The sequence below is a fragment of the Silurus aristotelis genome (genome assembly GCF_946808225.1).
Source record: "Silurus aristotelis genome assembly, chromosome: 14".
Lineage (NCBI taxonomy): Eukaryota > Metazoa > Chordata > Actinopteri > Siluriformes > Siluridae > Silurus > Silurus aristotelis.
In genome coordinates, this window is record NC_139587.1 from 15634189 (window position 1) to 15653470 (window position 19282).

The 19282-nt window shown below is 38.0% G+C and overlaps 1 protein-coding gene across 6 annotated transcripts in view; it reads left to right on the forward strand.

Moving 5' to 3' along the window:
* Positions 1-554: 554 nt before the first annotated feature.
* The window catches only part of map7d3 (MAP7 domain containing 3), a 30889-nt gene continuing 12161 nt past the window's right edge, over positions 555-19282 (forward strand). The window contains exons 1-11 of one of the 6 annotated variants that reach the window (XM_083561421.1): positions 555-708; positions 10531-10629; positions 11885-11965; positions 12055-12218; positions 12355-12463; positions 13051-13146; positions 13810-13914; positions 14703-14798; positions 15557-15652; positions 16741-16866; positions 18583-18728. In XM_083561421.1, coding sequence (XP_083417547.1) covers positions 663-708; positions 10531-10629; positions 11885-11965; positions 12055-12218; positions 12355-12463; positions 13051-13146; positions 13810-13914; positions 14703-14798; positions 15557-15652; positions 16741-16866; positions 18583-18728 — 1164 coding nt within the window. In that variant the 5' untranslated portion in view covers positions 555-662. The remainder of the gene's footprint in view (positions 709-10530; positions 10630-11884; positions 11966-12054; positions 12219-12354; positions 12464-13050; positions 13147-13809; positions 13915-14702; positions 14799-15556; positions 15653-16740; positions 16867-18582; positions 18729-19282) is intronic. The other 5 variants (XM_083561422.1, XM_083561423.1, XM_083561426.1 and 2 more) reach the window with 5 other exon arrangements.

Genomic DNA, 19282 nt, shown 5'->3' on the forward strand with positions numbered 1-19282 from the left:
TTTTATTTAACATACATGAACAAATTCATCAGCTTTTTCATTGTATAGTGGAAAAACATCTACTTCCATGCAACATTTACTTTCGGCCCACGGCTCTCAGCCAGAGCCCTTTTATAGGAAGAAGATTGGACACTTCTGCCCTAGATTATTCAGGGTAACTGAGACCAAACTGAAAAATGAATGAGCAGACATGCACGCTAAGTCTCGGGAGATAATAGAACAGGAGACATAGTGTTCAACGACTGTAAAGATGGACTGCCAAGAGCACAGTGTTTTCTTTACAGGAGTGGTCCACCACTACGCAGCTCCACTCAAATTCCATATTCTGTCATGTGAACTCTACAGAATACATGGAACCTTGTTTTTGTTTTTTTTATCCCGCTGCACAAAACTGAATTTAGGGTTAGGGTTATTGTAACATTTACAAATATTTCCTAATATTTATGAAGAAGACTAAATAAGCCATGTTTTTTTCTTTTCTTCCGTAATGAGCTAATTTGACTGAGGAAGACACTATTGCAATGTTTTATTTCAGCTCGAATATAGATGGCGCTGTAGCGCTCTGTTGTCGTCATGTGCGCGTGCCCGGTAAAGCGCGCGCTGCGAGCTAATGAATGTAGCAGGAGGAGAAAAAAAATAGAGAAGGAAAAACTTCGGTAAAAATGGCGGAAGGCGCAACGTCTCTGAAAGGATTGCGAGCGCAAATGGGTAAGAATTCATCCTTTACCTCAGTTTTTGGACAGTTCGCTGACTGCAGATGTAAAAAAAAAAAAAACAACAGACTTCTGTAACAAAAGCTTAAAGTGTTGTGAAGCAGTTCGAGCTGAAAGTCGGTCACTTTTATACAGACAGGCTGCGGTTTAGCGGCTTTGAGATTGAATTGTGAGCATGATAACCGGTAATCGTTCAACTATCGTTAGTTTTATATATAAAAAGCAAGTTTAACCGAGTTTTAAAAGGTGCTATTATTTTGCGTAACTGTCTAGTTTTTTCCCAACCCATTATGGATGTAGCAGCTAACTGTTCCGCTAAGTAGTTTGGTCCATATTTGTATAGTCTCTTATGTTTGCTTATTTGTGTACGTATATATCTATATATGGATGAAAAACGGGTAACAAAATATTATTAGTGTTATAAGTGAACTGTGATCGGTTGCTTTAGTTGACACAGATCTCCCTCTGTCTTTATCTATATCTCTAGTTTGCTTGTCTGGCGCCTCTCTGGGACACGTAGCTAAGGATGCTCCTGTCATCTTGTGACTGTTTTAGCTGACTAGCCAAATTAGCTCCAGGGTCAAAAAAACAACTCGACAACGTGCTGAATAACCACAGAGAAATATAATCCAGGTGCATTTCCCCTTCGTAAATATATTTAACCTGTTCATGGTAGTTGCTGTAATGTTGGTCTATAACTGTGTGTAAGTTTGCTAACTAGCCTAGCTTATCTAGAGCTATTTACTTTTAGAGACTCGTGGTATTAATCTCCCTTTGACTGGTTTTGTAATTGTTCGATTGTTTGTTGAATCTGTAATCTAACCTTTTTAACACGATTGATCGCCTCTGTCGAGGGTAGGGTTGTCACCGTACCAATGATTTGTCATCCATAACTTTATCATAATAATATCGTGATGCGCGATAAAAATAAATGATTCGCTGTCTGAAACTAAATGCGTGTCATTATTTATAGGAAGCGCTCCTATAATTGTAATCGTGGTTGAGGTGGATTCTGTTTCACAGCTCCTGTGATCTAATTCCGAGATCAGGTTACTCTGTGTTTATGTAGATTACTTTCCATCTTTTAAAACATGCTGGAGTGGTTATGTTAAATTGTTTGGGTGTGTGTGTGTGTGTGTGTGTGTGCGCGCGCGCGCGCGGGAGTCCTGCACCCCTGTGCTGGACTTCCGTATCATTAAGAATGTGTTCTCGTCTCATGCCGAGTGTCCATAAAGCGGTCACTGAAAGTGAACGAACTCATACACAAGTTACAGAATACTTCAGACATGGGTTCATTGAAAGCTTTGAGTAGCACTGATTAGTCAGAACTGAACGTCACTGTGTAACACCCCAAACTGCACCGTTATGAATATCAAAATATCCCTTCTTTGGCCATAAAGATCGCGATAGCATTAAACGGCATAAACACACAGCACCATGTTGTGGTGGATGTTCAATACCAATTTGTGTTTTGAGCATGACACTATTGTCTCACGGTCATTCAGAATTAGGTTATGTAAACATCTTTCAAAATCTGCGAAACCTGCACCAGTATGCACAAGGTTTTTTTTGTAAATCCCGATCAAATATCAAACATTGCTGAATACTAAACAGATCATCACAGTGTAGCAATTAAGTCATCAAACCTTGTGCGGCTTGAATGAAGAGACTTGTTTGTATAGCAAAAGGCTTGGTTGTGAAATTGCTCTTGAGGACTATGATGTACTCGCTGTCTAAATGAATCTTTTAATAACTGTACCAAGCCTTTTAAATTGCAGCAGAAATATAAACATTAGAGAAGAAAGTCAGTAAATGATGTAATCTTTTGCTTTATTATGGGATTAAGACACCATTTTGGTAGTCTGGTTTTGTGCAGGTGTTTGGTACACTGATTAGAGTCTCGGGGCGACCATGTCTCACAGGCCACAAATAAGACTCTGTGGCCTGAGTGCTGAATTCTGAGCAATGTGGGAATAATGAGCAGTACAGGAAGAAATGCCTAAAGTAAACAGTAAGGCCAATTGTGAGCTAGTATGTCCTGACCCAGAGTGCTAGCCCACTCCATCATTGAGAACCAGAGTTGGCAGTGAGTTCATTTGGCATTGGAAAAGAGGCCTACTTCTGTCTTGCCAAACTGAATACAACATCTCACTGCAGGCACCTTTTGCCATCCCAGGAAATGAGAAGCTAAAAGTGGAGAGGAGGTAACCTAAGCAGATGATGCAAGAGATCATCTGACCTTGTAGAGATTGAATGATATATGTGCCTGTAAGCATTTACTCAGAACCAGGAAGGTGAATTTGAAGACTAGATAGACTGCCCCAGAATGGCTTCTAAACTAAAATACCACAGACATGAATGGAGTGTATGGCCTGCTTTGGAGGAAATGTTACCTGTACCTCTTCCTATAGTCAGAGGCTGTTGAGCAAAAACCAAAACTCAGTGATGGCCATATGACTGCACTATTTATATGAGCATTTATCCTTTGGATTAAGGTTTATCCAACCTTGTTTATAGAATGTTTTGTAACACAACCTAAAACCATACTATCTGTATACATAAATTGTTTAGTGAAAATACAGTACTGTAGGCTCTTCTTTTTTTCACACGCAATACTGAAATAGTACTCCATTTCCTAGGTTAGGTACCGTTATCAGAGTGAATAGCTGTTAGGGTAGTGAAGGTGACGCACTTTTACACACAGATACAGGAAGATTCCAACATAATGCTGATGTCCTGCTTTTTCTGCTGGGGTTTTATTGGATTGTACCAGAGGCATGTGATGTATGATGTCAGATGATGCAATATTTATCGGTAATGGCAGTGCTTTTCTGTTTAAAACCTATAATCTCTTGCAAAATTTCACATATAGGCTATCTGGGTTTAAATTATCTGGGTTTAAATGTCTGAGTGAAATATTATATATAATGTGTGTTTTCTCTGCAGCCCACATTTGCAAACAATTAAAATTTCAAACAAATTTTTAATCTTTGATGCTTTTAAAAAGACAACGAGTCCTGATTAAAGGGTTTGTTGATCATTCAGGGAAATACAGATCTTATTTGTACTGCTGTTTTTTTAAACATTGATAAAGTTTACAACTATAATGAATGATGCACCTTAACATTGTAGATACTGGATAATATGGTGTAGTCTATGTAGTTTATATTTCTGGTTCTCAGAGTAGGGTCCAGTGGTTTACAGAGATCCCTGAAGCGTAACAGCTGAAGCTTTGAATATTTAATATATATATCAAATATTAAATATATATAATTCTTTCTTTTTTATTATTTTATATTACAGTATCTTACAATTCATGTGTATTTTTTTCTTATACATTACACTTTTTTATTTATTGACTTGATTTTTTGTGCTTATATTGTATATCTATTTTTCATGTTTAAATGTTGGACAGTCATAAAGCGTTTCACTGCATGTTGTACTCTGTATAAATGTGTATGTGACAAATAACATCAGCCTGTTTAGCTGGTAACTTGAAAGCATTTCAACTTAAATTCAGTTTATAAATAACCACACTGGGAACTAATGTGTTTTGTTTGTAAAAAGGTCCCGCATTAATGCCATCAGTGTGAAAATGTAGTTGTATTGTACACATTTATATTATAAGTCTAATATTTGAATATTTGTATTATGTTTATTTTACTGTACTAAAGGCACTGTAAACATTGTTTTGCATTTAAAAAGGATTCCTAACTGATAGCCATAATGCTGGTACTTGAGAATAAGACTCGGTATAATGCTGTCATGTCTCTCTTGTTACCTGCAGTGAGATCATGAATATGAGTGAATGAAACCGAGAGAAGGCGAGATGGGGAATCGCAGTAATGCCCGTTGTAAAGGCCTGCATTATTGACATCAGCAATAAAGCACTTCCTGCTGCCCTAGCTCGTACTCAGGCCGTCCGCTTTTCGTAACTGGAGCCCATTGACTAGCTGTGAGCTGACTTTCACTGCCTGGTGTTCCTCCCAGTGTGGAGGAATACAGAGGGCTGTAGTGTTTTTCCATGACTGTTTATAAAGTTTTCTCTGACTAAATGAATTTAGTTTGCTGGTAAATACAATTAAGTAGTATAGTAACATGGCTTGTTACTTTAATCAAATGAATGTCAGTGTGAGTGTACCTTAGAGCAGTTCGACATCAGTCCGTGTGTCAATTGGTACCGGGCCGCACAGAAAGAATACATAACTTACATTATTTCCATTTTATTTATTATCTGATTCTGAACAATGTTTTATTTTGGAAAATTAACTTGTTCTTTTTGCCACATCTGTCTATGACTCACTCTTGATGCATGTGAAGATGCAGTGATTAATTAAAACGCATATCGTTTATTTTCAGTGGGAGCAGACGTACTGATACGGCCAGCAGCCGTAATATTATTATCTGCCACCTGTTTACCATACGTGAAAGCAAAAGTTTAGGTTTTTTTATTTGCATCACACAATTTGCATTCCATATAAAATGACTGACTCATGAGCAAAGAGATTCTCGTTTGAGAAAAGTTCTGCGTGTGCAAGTGTGATTTTATATACTTGAGCGTTCCTATATGAGGCCCTTATTTTGATACATCTGTGTATTAAACAATGACTTTATATTATAGAGTGAGATACTGTACATACTGGTGTAATAAACATTTAAAAATGAAGTAAACCCCAACTTTCAATAACAGCTTTTCTCTAATCAAAGATACAGTGGATAAAAAAAAAAACAAGCTTCTCCTAAACATGTTGTGATTCACAGGCTTATACTTTAACATAGTAGCTTGTGAATACAGCAATGTGTATTTAAGCAGAATTCAAAAGCATCTAGAGCTCCAGGGAGCTACACTATATGCACAGAGGTATTGGGACACATGACTTTTCCGGCCGCATGTGGTTCTTCTCCACATTTATTACCACAAATTTGGAGGTGCACACAATTGTACAGGATGTCTGGGATGCGGTAGCATTACATTTTCCCTTCACTTCAACTAGGAGACCCTCAACCTGTTCCAGAATGAAAGTGCCCCTGTGCCCAGGCCCCATAACAATATGGTTTACATGGGTTTAAGTGGAAGATCTTGAGTTAGTGCTGGCGGTATACCGGTTCATACCGAATATCCGTGTTTATTTCTCTCATGATATGAATTTTTATTATACCGCAATATGTCGCCTAAACAACGTTCAGAACGAGGCAGGGTGCTACACTGTTAGAGAGGTGTCTCTTTTCACTGTTGCGCTGGTGAGGGCACAGCTGTATTTGTTACTAAGGGTGGCGGAGACGGTGGATAGGATAGACATTGAGAGTAGAGACCTGCACTCCTGCGGGACTAGGCGCAAACGAGTGGGGCGCGGGTAAGTTTTGATGGGTGAATGCGGGTGCAGGTGATAAAATACTCGTGTGTGTGTGTGTGTGTGTGTGTGTGTGTGTGTGTGTGCGGGTTGTGGGAAAATACAATTATTCACTGTACTCGTGCAAAATGGTCTTAAAAAAAAGAATAAAATAAAGCGAGTTACAGGCACCAGGTCTGAAGGGAACTCGTGGTTCATGCGCGGTAACTACTAGAACACACCAAGGCACAATGTCTGAAGCGCAAGAGAGAGGAGACTCGCTGAGTGCTATAGATATTACTCCATTATTAAAGAAAGAAACGTACACTACAACAAAACCGTGGCCTGTTTTTTTTTTTTTTTTTTTCTGAACAATTCCGTGTTCATCCTTTACTCAAATAAAATGAAACATGGTTGTTTGTTCTGTTTCTTTTTTATTTATATTCAAAAGGGAAGCAAGTAAAACAAAAAAAAAAAAAAAAAAAAAAAAAACAGAGTAGTAGGAAGAAGAAGTCAGGGCATTGAAAATAAAACTACTAATACATTTTACCTGCAGGTGGGAGTGGGACAAAACTTAAAACATTGTGGGCAGGAGATAATAACATATTAGCGGGAGCAGGACAGAACCTTACGGGAGCCTTCATTAAGATCCAGATGTTAAGGGCAGCTTCACCAAGTTGCACTTGTTTTGTGTTTGGTTTTAGATTTACTTGAATACTGTGTAGTTTAGCTGGGCTTGAACTTAAAAGAATATTATTATTAGTGCAAGTTGCACACCTTTTCTATTTATTTGTTTAGTTATGTATTTTTTAAAATTATATATAGATATTATGTACCTTGCAGTTATAACCATATTTAAATTTGTGACATTCTAATTTAGGACTGCAGCTATCGATTATTTTAGTAATCGAGTTTTTTTTTTTTTTTGATTATTCTATCAATGAATTGAGTTATTGGAAGTATTTTTTCTTTATTATCGAGCAATACTAAATAAACGAGAAAATGAGACTGGTCTCTTAAAATGAACAAGTAATTTGTTGCTAAAATTGTAATCTGTGAAAACTAAACCCATTTAGTGCATTCAGTTGCCATATTACATAAAATGCAAATAAAAAAATTGAAATAAAATATAATAAATAAAAATATAAACATAATTTTCAGACTACTTTAAAAAAGGTAAACGCACTGTACAGTGTTCTCTTTGTTTTGGTTTGAAATGATCCCAAACTTTGGAAACTTACTGTTGTGTTCTTTGGCCTGAATCTTCCCCTCGCCGTTTTCTCTCTCTGTTCCTACGTTCTTCATTCTGCTGCGTCTTCTGTGTTTACCTGTCCTGGGGTCTCCTTTATAAACGTGGCGTGCTCCCAAAACGAGACTAAAAACGTGCGCCACTATTTACACAACCTTTGTGTAAAACTGGCGTATGCACGTTATTAGCTCAGTTTTGTGCGTAGGCCACGTAAATAAATGAGAACCCAGAGCGGTCCCTAGTTTAGCTGGTGGTGCATTAGTAATACTGGTCTGTGGGGAAACACAGTGCTCTGTGTGTAGTTAAATGGACTAAAGGAAGCATTTGCCTCAATGTTTTTTGTGTGTATATAATGTATATTCAAATTACTTGAGGAATTGTTTTAGCCCTATTCTAATGTACACCTTTTGTTATGCTGCCAATCAGTGAGAATAGATGGTGGTGTGGATTTTCTGCACCTGAAATACTGATGCAGAAATGCCTAATTTCTTCAGAGGTGTAGTCTTAAATTTACTGTAATGAAAAGGACAGACATATGGTGTCTGTATACATAGCACTTGCTTGACTGAAATTAGTTTTTCTCCTTAGTTTGATGCTTTGTGTTGTTTCTGCTCAGGAGATTTGCCTCAGTAAGATGGCCTCATTCGCTTAGCTAGTGTTCATTGTTTGGCAGCTGTGTATTTGCATGCTGCATGTTGTGTAGTTCACAGTGGCAGAAGGTGACTCAATGTCCTTTTGCATACTGAGCTGATTCGGCTTCTTTGTGGCTCTGAAGTGCTCTTGAAATAGCTCCTTTTAGCTCAGTCTGGACACACAGGTAGCTTGCAGGCCACTTGCTAACCATAAAAAAAAAAAAAGAAAGAAATGGCATACATCTAAGGGACATAATTTTGGGCAATCTTTGGTATAAGGCAGGCTTGTGGCATTTCCTTTTTCTAAATTTCACCTCAGAAGATAAAAAGATGGTTTAGGTTGTTAGCATTCAAAATTTGACCAGTGGCATAATATAAGCAAATAAACAGTTAAGGAAAGAGTGATTTTGCTGGAATAGATCTAGATAAAATACTGTAAGACCAAATTCTATTATCTATTATTTTTAGTGCAAGCATCCCTGTGTTTGAAAAAAGGGATCATTAATGTTATTAAATTTACTGTAGATTTTTATTATTACTTATACTTCTCTATATCCATACTTTAATTATTAATGATGTGATTTATATAAATACTCTTATTATTATTATTATTATTATTATTATATAGATAGCCTGATTTTGCACACGCTCTGACCAGACGTGAGTTTATTTACACAGATACGCCAAAGTTGAAATTGAAACTGAAATCGTTGTGTGAATTTTGCATACACTCGATTCAGGATCAGATCTGACACAGGGATCAAGTTTTTGGAGAACTCAAGGTTTGTGTGCATGTGCGTCTGTGTGCATTGTTAAAAAAAAATGTAGAGATCTTTTGCAGTTTTATTATTATTATAGGCATCTGTGTCAGCTGAGGTCTTTTCCAACTCTTTGTTGCACTCTTTCAGTCTTGCTATAAGGTATGCATTTAGTCTGTTGAACAAATAAGCTTTTTCGACTTTTTCGGATTAAATGTACATCATACTCTAGTACATCGATTTAAATCTGTCAGTAGCGCAGCATTTTCTGCCCAAATGCTCACTTAACAAAATTGTGTTTCTAATGTAGAAGTTTCACAGGTATTGCTTGTGAATTGATAGTTTGGTGTAATAAATTGCACTGTGTTGTTTTCCTCTACTGTGTCTTCTACCGGCTCCTTCCGCTATAGGTGCTTTTGTTCATTGTTGATCGCCTCGCTTTGTTCGTTTTGGGGTTTTTTGTTAAAGATACTTCCGGTCTGGCCATTTCCCTTTTTAAATTTTTTTGCTGTGTTGGAAATTAATGCTCAGTTTGCTACTCAGCAATATAAGTGAGAACCGCCCCAAAACCAGATGGTGTCTAATGATTAGTGTGCTATGAAATTATGATTCAGTTTCAGTTTATTATTTTTTTTTTTTTGTGGAAATTAATTGGTACATTTTTCCCCATTAATTCCACAAATTGACATTTAAGATGTGTGGGAAACAGGCTTCTATAGGATTCAGGCCAAAGAAAATGACAGTTTCCAAAGTTTTGGATCAAGAAAAAGTACTTCTTATCCGATTTCTTGATTAATTGTTGGAAATATCGTTAGTATACTCGATTACTAAAAGACTCGATAGCAACAGTCAATTGTGGTTCTTTACAAACTGTTACCACAATTGCATAGGATGTCTTTGGATGTGGTAGCATTACATTTACTCTTCTCTTGTGCTAAGAGACAAAAACCTACTCCATCATGACTATCCCCTTTTAGAAGGTGAGCTCCATGAAGATATTGTTTATATGGTTTGGGGTGGAGGATCTTTAGTGCCTTTACTTTACTAACAACCGTGTGGTTGAGTACAAATTTCCATACCATTCCATCTAGTGGAACATCTTCCCGGAAGAGTGGAGGTTATTATATAACAGCGACTGGGCACTAAATGTGAAATGGGAGAGTTATAAAGCACATAAGAATCTTATGGAAAGGTGTACACAAACGTTTGTGTATGTAGTGTATCTAGATTGTATTTGGATCATTACAATGATATTGAATGTTGGTTAAAAAATGGTGAGCAGGAAAAGATCTCTTGACGACAGCAAAGTTGGACTGCTATCAACAAGATCAAGAATATTTCATTATAAACATTTATTATATTCCAGGTTCCATGTTTTTTTTTTTTTTTTTTTTTTTTAAACTATTCATATCACTTGTTTCACTCTACATGCGTACCTTTCTTACTGACACACATTTAGGTTAAAAAGAACTTTGATCATGCCCTTCTTTCCTCTTTTTCCTCTCAAAGATTCACTGCATTGTCCCATGATCGAGGCTACATATTTAAACAAGAAAATAGTTTATTTTCTATTCATGTTCCGTACATGTATTGTGTACACACCTATGTACTGTTAATAGTTTTTTTTTTTTTTTTTTCCTTAATGCACAATTTGTAATCTGACTACAGTTGTTATGTCATTTGCTTTTTGTGGTTAATTCCACAACAACAGAATTCCTCTTGTTGTGTTGCATGAAAGCAGTTATGCATTAGACAAACTTTGCTTATATTCTTATGATAAATTTTTTTTTATATCAGGGAGCTGTTCTTTATTGTTTTTGTTACTTTTGTCTCTTGTGTCCTATGCAGCTGCAGTTGCCCAAGCGCAGGCTGAAGAGCGACGGAGCCTTGCCGGGAACAACACGGCACCAATTACAGCCAGCGCTACCAAGAGCCATGCTAAACCAGGTATTTGCTAAAATGATAATGTCCCCATGTGGTATTGTTTCTCTCATCAGGGCTATTTACATATGGTAAGTAAAACAGCAGTAAGATTTGTATGTGCTTTTTTCCCCACATTACACATTTGGTCTCCATTTGCAAGATATTCATCTAGATTTTGGCCTGGTGTGCAGTCAGCATTCCAATTTATTCAAATGTGTTCAGATACAGCATGCCACTCATGATCTTCCACTCCAACCCATGTACACCATATTATAGATCGATTGATTAGAATTTCTAAATGTGTAAAACGAAGAAAGCAACTCATTCATTCATTCATTCATTTTCTCCCACTTATCCGTAATTCGGGTCGCGGGGGCAGCAGTCTAAGCAGGCCCCCTCCTTCGACTGCTGCCCAATCCCCACAGCACCGTCCCTTACGGTCCCTTCTGCAGGTGGTGAGCCCACGGGAAGGCGGCCCCACGTCACTCCGATGTCACGGACCTTGATATTTCCCTCGTAAGGGACCTCGTAATCACACAATCTCATATATTGACCATGTAAACCGCTTATTACAAAAGGTCAAAATTCCCCCATGCTTTACAATTTAGTTTTCCCCCCCATATGTTTTTTTATAATTCTGTTGAAGCCTGTGTTCAAGCAGTGGATTTGATCTTAAATGGACCATATGGTTTTGTGGGGGGTGTTGCGTTCTGAAAATCCGCGAATTTTGGTTGAACCCTGCTGCCCCTACATCACTTTATACACAGAATAGTGAAAAGTATTTGACCAAATACATAGTTTAATATTGTATTCCTAACATTCCTAAACATCCGGTCCCGCTGCGTAATTCCGTACAAATTTAGAGATAATCCGCAACTTGCTGTTCGTTAGGTTCCAAATGAGAACCCGCAAATTTTCAGAGCCGCGAGTTCCGAACCGTAAATTATCGGTAGTTGACTGTAAATACTATTTTTATAGTTATATTACTGTCTGGTTCTGAGTTTAAACCATGAGGTGTTGCAATAAATGCATTTATTAAGAGTAACGCCATTTTTGCACTTTGCTGACAGGCCTCTTGCCTGGTGTGTAAATGCTGCATGAGGTTGCTTGAGCTTTTAATTCAATCTAAAATATCGGTCACATGTGCGAGCATGGGATTTGGATTAACGGTCTGACATCATTGCTGTTAGCCGAGTGTCTTTCTAAAGAAGAGCAATGTTAATTAGAGTAAAGTGTACTGCATGACATCTGGGCCATGAAGTGTTTGCATTCCCTATAGTGATTGATGGAGCAGTTCTTAGAGTTGATGATAAGCTTCGAGTAGCCAAAGAAAGGAGAGATGAGCAAGAGAAGCAGCAAGGTAAGCCATGGGTGTTTTGTTTGTTTTGTTAGAATGTGCAGAAACATAGACTGTGCTAACAAGCAAAATGATCTGTGTGATCAACACAGCAGTTCGCGGGTCTCAGATTCTAGAGCGGGAGCGTAAGGCCAAGCTTCAGGTCGAGAGACAGATGGAGGAGAGACAAAGAAAGCTGGAGGAGCAGCGCAGGAAAGAGGAGCAAAGAAGAGCTGCTGTAGAGGAGAAGAGGAAACAAAAGCTGGAGGAAGAGAAGGTAAACCTTCTCTTTCATGCTGATTGTTATATCACACATGATAGTAAGAATTGTGAGTTAAAAAAAAAGGTTGAAAGAAAGCATTGTCCTTTTCTTGATAGTATATGCTTGTACAGTGTAATATTTTTCTGTATAGGAGCACTATGAGGCAGTGATGCGGCGCACAATAGAGCGCAGTCAGAAAGTGGAGCAGAGGCAGAAGAGATGGTCCTGGAGTGGCCTGACAGATTCAGACAACAGAAATGGTATGAGAACTGAAATAGAAATTTTCTTAACCCCTTTATTTGTTTCCCAAAAATGATGATTTCTAGCACTAGAGCATGTATTCTGGGCAGAATCACATACATAAAATGAAAAATAAATAAATAATAATATGTTGCAGGTGCAAATATTTGTTGTATGGCATCAACAGCCTTGCTTTGGAATATTAGTCTGAGTATGACAAGCTCTTTAAACAGTGAAATTGCTGGTGCAGGCAATGAAATACTTGCAAGTCATTGTTGGTTAAATTTTGCATATATAACACTGGAAGTGTGTGTGTGTGTGTGTGTGTGTGTGTGTGTGTGTGTGTGTGTGTGTGTGTGTGTGTGTGTGTGTGTGTGTGTGTGTGTGTGTGTGCGCGCGCGCGCGCGCGCGCGCGCGCGCGCATGTGTGTTTTATTCTTTTGTTTTTTACATGTTATTTTTCTGTTGGTTTACATTAGCTTATGTAAGTTTGCTAGAGAACAGGTAACTCCCTAATGATCTCAGCTGTGTTTTTCCAGCTCTCCATTCCTGTGGAGAGAGTATATGAATCACCCTTAGCGATGTGTTTATCCATGCCCCTCCCACAGGTGAGAGTGACAGTGGTCCCACCTCTTCCCCAGTCACTATAGTAATCTCCCCAGCCTCTCCGATCTCCAAGCCTCCCAGAAGCCACACAACCCAAGGTGGTCAATGCTTGCTTGCTTGCCCCTAGTGGCACAGCTCAGCACGAACCGGCTCTGTTCTCTCACTTCTTCTCACTCATGCATTCATCACTGACCTGCTTTTGTTTTCACAACAAGGAAGTTTACATGTGGTGCTTCCTTTTATCTCTCTCACTCTTTTTTTCCTGACTTATTCACTGAAATGGGACACCCAAAATGTCACAATGTTTTGTGTATGCACTTTAAAAAAAAATAGCCATGTATAGTTCAGGGTTTAAGAATGTGTCTTTGCTTTTATACTGGGACTCATTCACTGCTAATTGCCTGCTAGACTGGAATGCCTTTGTTTGGCTTGTAACTTTTATGCTATGAACATAATGCATCTTTCTGCAACTTTCTGACTTTATTAGGTGATGTTCTTCCGGCTATGAGAGCCTTAGTGATCTTGGGGAAATTCTCTGGAATGTGTTTATCCTATGGTCATTTGGAATTCATACATTTCAAGTATTCTAAAACACTGTGTTTGTTTCCATTGGTATAAGAATTAAAGTTGCTTTAGTTTTTTTTTTTTAGGATCCTCTTTTTTTAGGATCCTCCTTAACCTAGACTTGTCACACCTATAAGATACTGTGTTGTCTTAAATCACCTAATTTGCTGCCGTGGTCTCTCTGTTTGTTGACCCAGTAGACAAGCGTTCCTCCTCTACTACAAACCTCAAACAGTCTGCAGACCCTGCTATCAGCAAGCGCCTTTCCTCATCTGCAGCCCTCCTTAATTCTCCTGACAAAGGTAAGTTTTCCCTTGCTTATATAACTCCCACACCCCCAACACACACACACACACATATACACACGTTTTTTACCTCCTCCCTCCCTTCATGCAGGAAGTGTCATTCTTGCATGTCTCAAAATCAAAATTCGTTTTTGGTAATGTAATTAACAAATCAATGTGTAATAATCACCAGGGAAAGGCATGTATGTGTTTTTATTACATTTCTTGCTTGATGGTCTTACCTTTTAGGGTTGTTTTTGTGTGTAAATAGAGTTGTCATGTAATTTGAATAGGATTTCAATGCTATTTTTAGTTTCACCACGACAGAAAGGCTGCACTAACAATACCTATGGTAGTGCTGTTCTTCTCTGCAGCTTTCCTTTATGGGATCGGAATGAGGGATCATTCAGTATTGACTCACCTGATTTCAGCACTATTTGTTTGGATTCATCTTGATTTTTTCTTCCCTTAAGAAGACTACACCCTTTTTACCCTGGAATGGGTTCTAGAATGTGTTTCCTGAAATCATAAAGCATGACTACCAGGTTATATGATAAGTGAAATCATGTACAATATAAAATTTATTTTTGTGCTTATATTTTATTTATTAGGAAGAAGCTTACAGATTTGTTTAAAATCTACTGCTCCAGCAACATTTTCCCCTTTTCTTTTTTTTTTTTATATTTAAATGTACACTCTGTAGGGAATAACCAAATATGGGCTCTTGGAACCTTCAAAGCGTTGACATCATAAAGTAATCTCTTCTTAAACTCTGAATGAGGTTGTGAGATCTCTTTGTCTTGTAGGTGCAAAGCGGAGGAGTTCTTCTTTGAACCGGTTGCCTAGCACTGTCCCTCGGGTTTCTAAAGAAGCACATAAGCAGCCTCAGGTGGAACAGACAGGTGCAGATTTTCCCCCTCTTCCCTTTCTAGAGGCAGTTTTGCAAAAGATGAATCAAGAGGATTGTCTAAAGAGTTGCATAAAATGTGTAGAAAAAATATCAATCAGTTGATAAATGAACAACCACCAAATAATCTGTGGTGATTTCAACTTTATAGCTTTTACAGCACTGTCACAGACGGTGTGATGCTGTCAAGTTGTGAAATATGGAAGGATGTTGCAAAAGCCTGAGCACCCAGGACAAGCTCATTTAAATGTTTTTAATGTTTTATTCATAATTAACTAGTGGACAACAGAACCTGAGAATGTATTTGATATATTTAAGATGTGCTTGTCTACTCATTTTCAATTCTGCTATGGCTATCCAGCTACCTCATGGTTATACATATCAAAAGAAATTTTTTACATGTAAATAAAATCATTGGGAGGTGGTTCTAGTAGTTAAGGCCCTGTCTATGCATTTTTCTAAAAAAAAAAAAAAAAAAAAAAAAAAAACATATACATATATATATATATATATATATATATATATATATATATATATATATATATATATAGCTGGTATTTTATACAGCTGGTATTTTATTAGTCTTATTCAAGCCTTTTTTATAGTAATGAAAAACTATATATTTTTTTTTACCCCTTACTTTAATATTGCTGAATGCATCCTTTGGATAAAAACGAAAAGAAATGAGAGTCAAATGCTTGGAAGCTGTTTTACATACTAGGCTTTAACTTTCTCGGTGATGATTGTCTTTAGGCCCTGTCCTGAAGAAACGGAGCTCCTCCCTTTCCCGTGTGGGGAATAGAGCTCCTCCCACTGGTAAACCAGAGAAACCCACACAGGTTGAATCAGGTGCTTTGTCTAACCATGAGAGTTTTATGTGCTTCTTTGTGCATCCCTTTAATAACAAAGTGCAAATGCTGTATTGAGCTGCCTGCCGTGCTCATGTGACATTTGTAGCATGATGTTTTACTAACCATATTATAAATTGCAGCATTGCAGCACGATGTTTTACTCCTTATGTCCATCTTAACAACATGGTTTTTAATTCTCTGAGTAAGTTAACGTGTTAAAAGATTCTTTCTTGGTGGACATTTGAAGCCAGACTTCACACTCTCTTGTCTTCTTCTTGTACCAGCAGAAGCCATTGCTATTCTCTTTCTGCAGTTTTTGTCAACAATGCTGTTCATATACAAGGCTTATGTATGCTACTGTTATGTGCTTTCCAGTGTTTGCTGTGCATGCTGAGGTCAACTTTTGAAACGTCCTTTCCCTAAGCTCTGGACCGAGAATGGCAGCTTTGTTTACTAACAATGTGAACCATCATTGTTTTCTCTTCCAGAATATACTTTGTGTCTGTGTGTGTGTGTGTGAGTGAGATAGACAGAGAGACTGTGTATTAGTAAAATCCTATTAAAAGTCTGTATCCTACAGCCAAATTATCAGTTGCTCACCGATAACCTGCATCCTTTTAGTAAAACCAGAGTACAGTTCAGAACACTTCAGCCAGACAGAACTGTACCTCCCTTAACCCTGTGCCAAAGAAGACTGAAAACCTAAACATGAACACATTTGCCTTATGTCTGTCTCTTAATGAGCTCTTGCTCCCTTTCATTTGATTTCTACCCTGAATGCTGGATCCACATGCACTTTTGTTTTACCTTCCCTTTTATCATTCATAGCTAATATTCCACTAATTTCACTGCAGTAGCATGACGTGACTTCAGTCACCACCACCTGGTGACTTAAGAGCAATATTTATTGGTGTCATGTTGGTGTCTTATTATTTTGTAATCTAAGCATTTTTATTTTTACCTATCCTTTTGTCCCTCACCTTTCCAACACCACTATGTGTTTATCCTTCAACATTTTTATCTCTTTTTTTCTGTTATTTTTTATTTTATTATTATATTTTTGGTGTTGCCATGCTGCGTGTGCAGCCCATCGCCCGTTGGCCAGTCCCTTGGACAGCAGTGTCCTCAGTCGTCTCCTCACCCCCACCCAGGCCTCTCTAGCTAGGAGCAAGAGTGCAGCAGCCCTTTCAGCAAATGGAGCGGATGAGACAGGTAACCTAGAGTATATCTAGAAAGAGTGAAGCGGACCGATTTATGTAGAGACTGATGACTGTAGTGTTGGTGGTGATTTATGCTCTGGTGTTCTGTGGCGCATGACAACGTGCAGTGATCAAGCATGCTTGAATACTTCCACTTAAGCTTATCATGTCTATGAGATTCGTTGAACAGTCAACAAAATTGTGAGATCAGCACAAAAATGATTTGTGTTATAAGAGCACACCTGTCCGAATCAGAAAAATGTATGCTTTTGGTTTGTCTACCATTGGGTTTGGTTTCAGATTTCACTTTAGTAAACGGATACAAAACCAGGAAGCATGTTAGTGTGAACGTGTGCTCATAAATACTCTTTCTTTCAATTGAGACAGTAATCTGGTAGTATAAATCACTGCTGTAAAAAAAAAAAAAAAATCTGATTTTTTACTTTTGTTTATTTGCCCAAATATTGCTGCATTTATGAAAAGCATTTTAATTTTCACCTTTTAACTGAGCCTTCAACAAGCCTCAAATGTATGGTTTACTGTTGCTCATCCTAATTTTTTTATTAATTGTTAAGGTTGATAGGGACTGAAATAGTGTCTATTCTTCTCACCCCAGTGATTTATATAATCTAAGTAGAATTTGAAGACTGTGTCGCTGTCCCTTGAAGTAGACAAGCACAATATGAATCAGCAGCAGCTTATGGCTCAATTATCGTCAAGTGTTTTCTTTCTTTATAACCCCGGTTGATTATCCAAATGAGGATTAACCTGTACTCAGTTCACCCCTGTTGGAGCAAATCCAGCTGGTTAGTGACTAGTGTTGGAAAATTTAAAAGCAAACCATTCCTCAAAAAAATGAATGCTGTAGTGTGTGTGACTGACATGTACATACATGCATAAATAAATGCATTCATGTGGCAGTATGTGCATAAGTTTATATTTTCTATATAGAGTAAATGTGTACATATACTTTTTACATGTATATGTGTTTAGTATGAGTAATTGCATTCGCTCCATTTTTGTATGAAAAGGTTCCTGGTACTGGTACTATTTCATTCTTAGGTCATTGCATCGTATGTGAATGCACCCAGAAGAAAATAGAACAATGCTTTATTGTACGTGAAAGTGTCTTAAGTTCCAAATAAACGTCGGTTCTCTGCAGAAATATCTTTAGACAGTTTCACAATAATACTAGGTCAGACAGAATTATTATTTTTATTTTGTTGCTTGTGTGTCTGCTTGGGTGTGTGTGTTTTTGCTCGGCTATATGAGGGCTGTTCATTGTTCAAGGCTGAAGGTCTTGCTTTGGTGCATCAAGTGTCCAGTGTGTATTCTGCTTAAGAACTGCTTTTCACTGGTGATTGTGTTGGGATGCGAGTGCACCTATCCCCAACCATTTCTCTTTGTCTTGTTACCTGTGTGTCTGTGTATAAGCATATATAAAAATCTAATTGTGCGGGTGTGTGTCAGTGTCTGTCTCAGTCTTTCAAAAGTCTCCCACCAGCCTCGCCCACTCAAGCCAATCATTGCTTGCTCCTGAATCAGTGGCAAACTTTCCATCAGTCAGTATAGATCTAACACATAGCAAACTGTTTTGTGCTCTTATCATCCCCATCCTCTCCTCTCTTTCTTCTTTACTCCTCCTGCTTATGCTTCATCCACTGGCCTGCTTCTGGTCCCTTTCCCGGCTCCACCCGTTCCATACTCCACTGACCATGTCCTTTATCAGAGTCTCACCTGTGTCCTCGATCAGTGTCATCCACACCACTGCAGCCCTCCCCTCGTGGCCCCCTGCGGAGTCGCAGCACCGACCGCCAAAAAACCAGCCTCAGCTCTACCTCTGCCTCTTCCGACTCCATTTCAAACATTGCTCAGGTGAGTTTATTCGAAATCATTATTTACTTCGTAGGTAATACGCCTAATAGGTTTTTAAAGATGCTTAAAAACCTTCACTTTGTGGCTGTAAGGGAAGATTAATTCCTCAGCCCCCCATGACCTCATGTGCTAAACAAGAATAATATAATGAGGGCATCAAATATGTCAGATTATTAATCTCTTCTTTATCTTTCTCTGCCTGTAATAACAGTACAATGAAATAATACGCTTACATTGGTGTATCTGGTTTAGAAGCATACATCCTTTTGATTTGTTTTGCAAAGCAGACTTGTCCAGTATCAGTCCTTTATCTCAAATTAGATCTGATTAAAAAGTATTCTCTGTCAGGTAGAGCAAACAGAATCAGATACTGTTTGAGCTCCACTATGCTTGTTTGTTAGCCGTTTACGGAGATTAAAACTGTAGTAGGTGATCAAAAACAAAGTGTGTTAAAAAAAATTTTTTTTAATTAAATAATAATTTTTTTTGGTTAAACCATTCACCGAAATAAGCAATAGCAGTTGCTGCTGCAAATGACAGTGAGATGTTCTGTG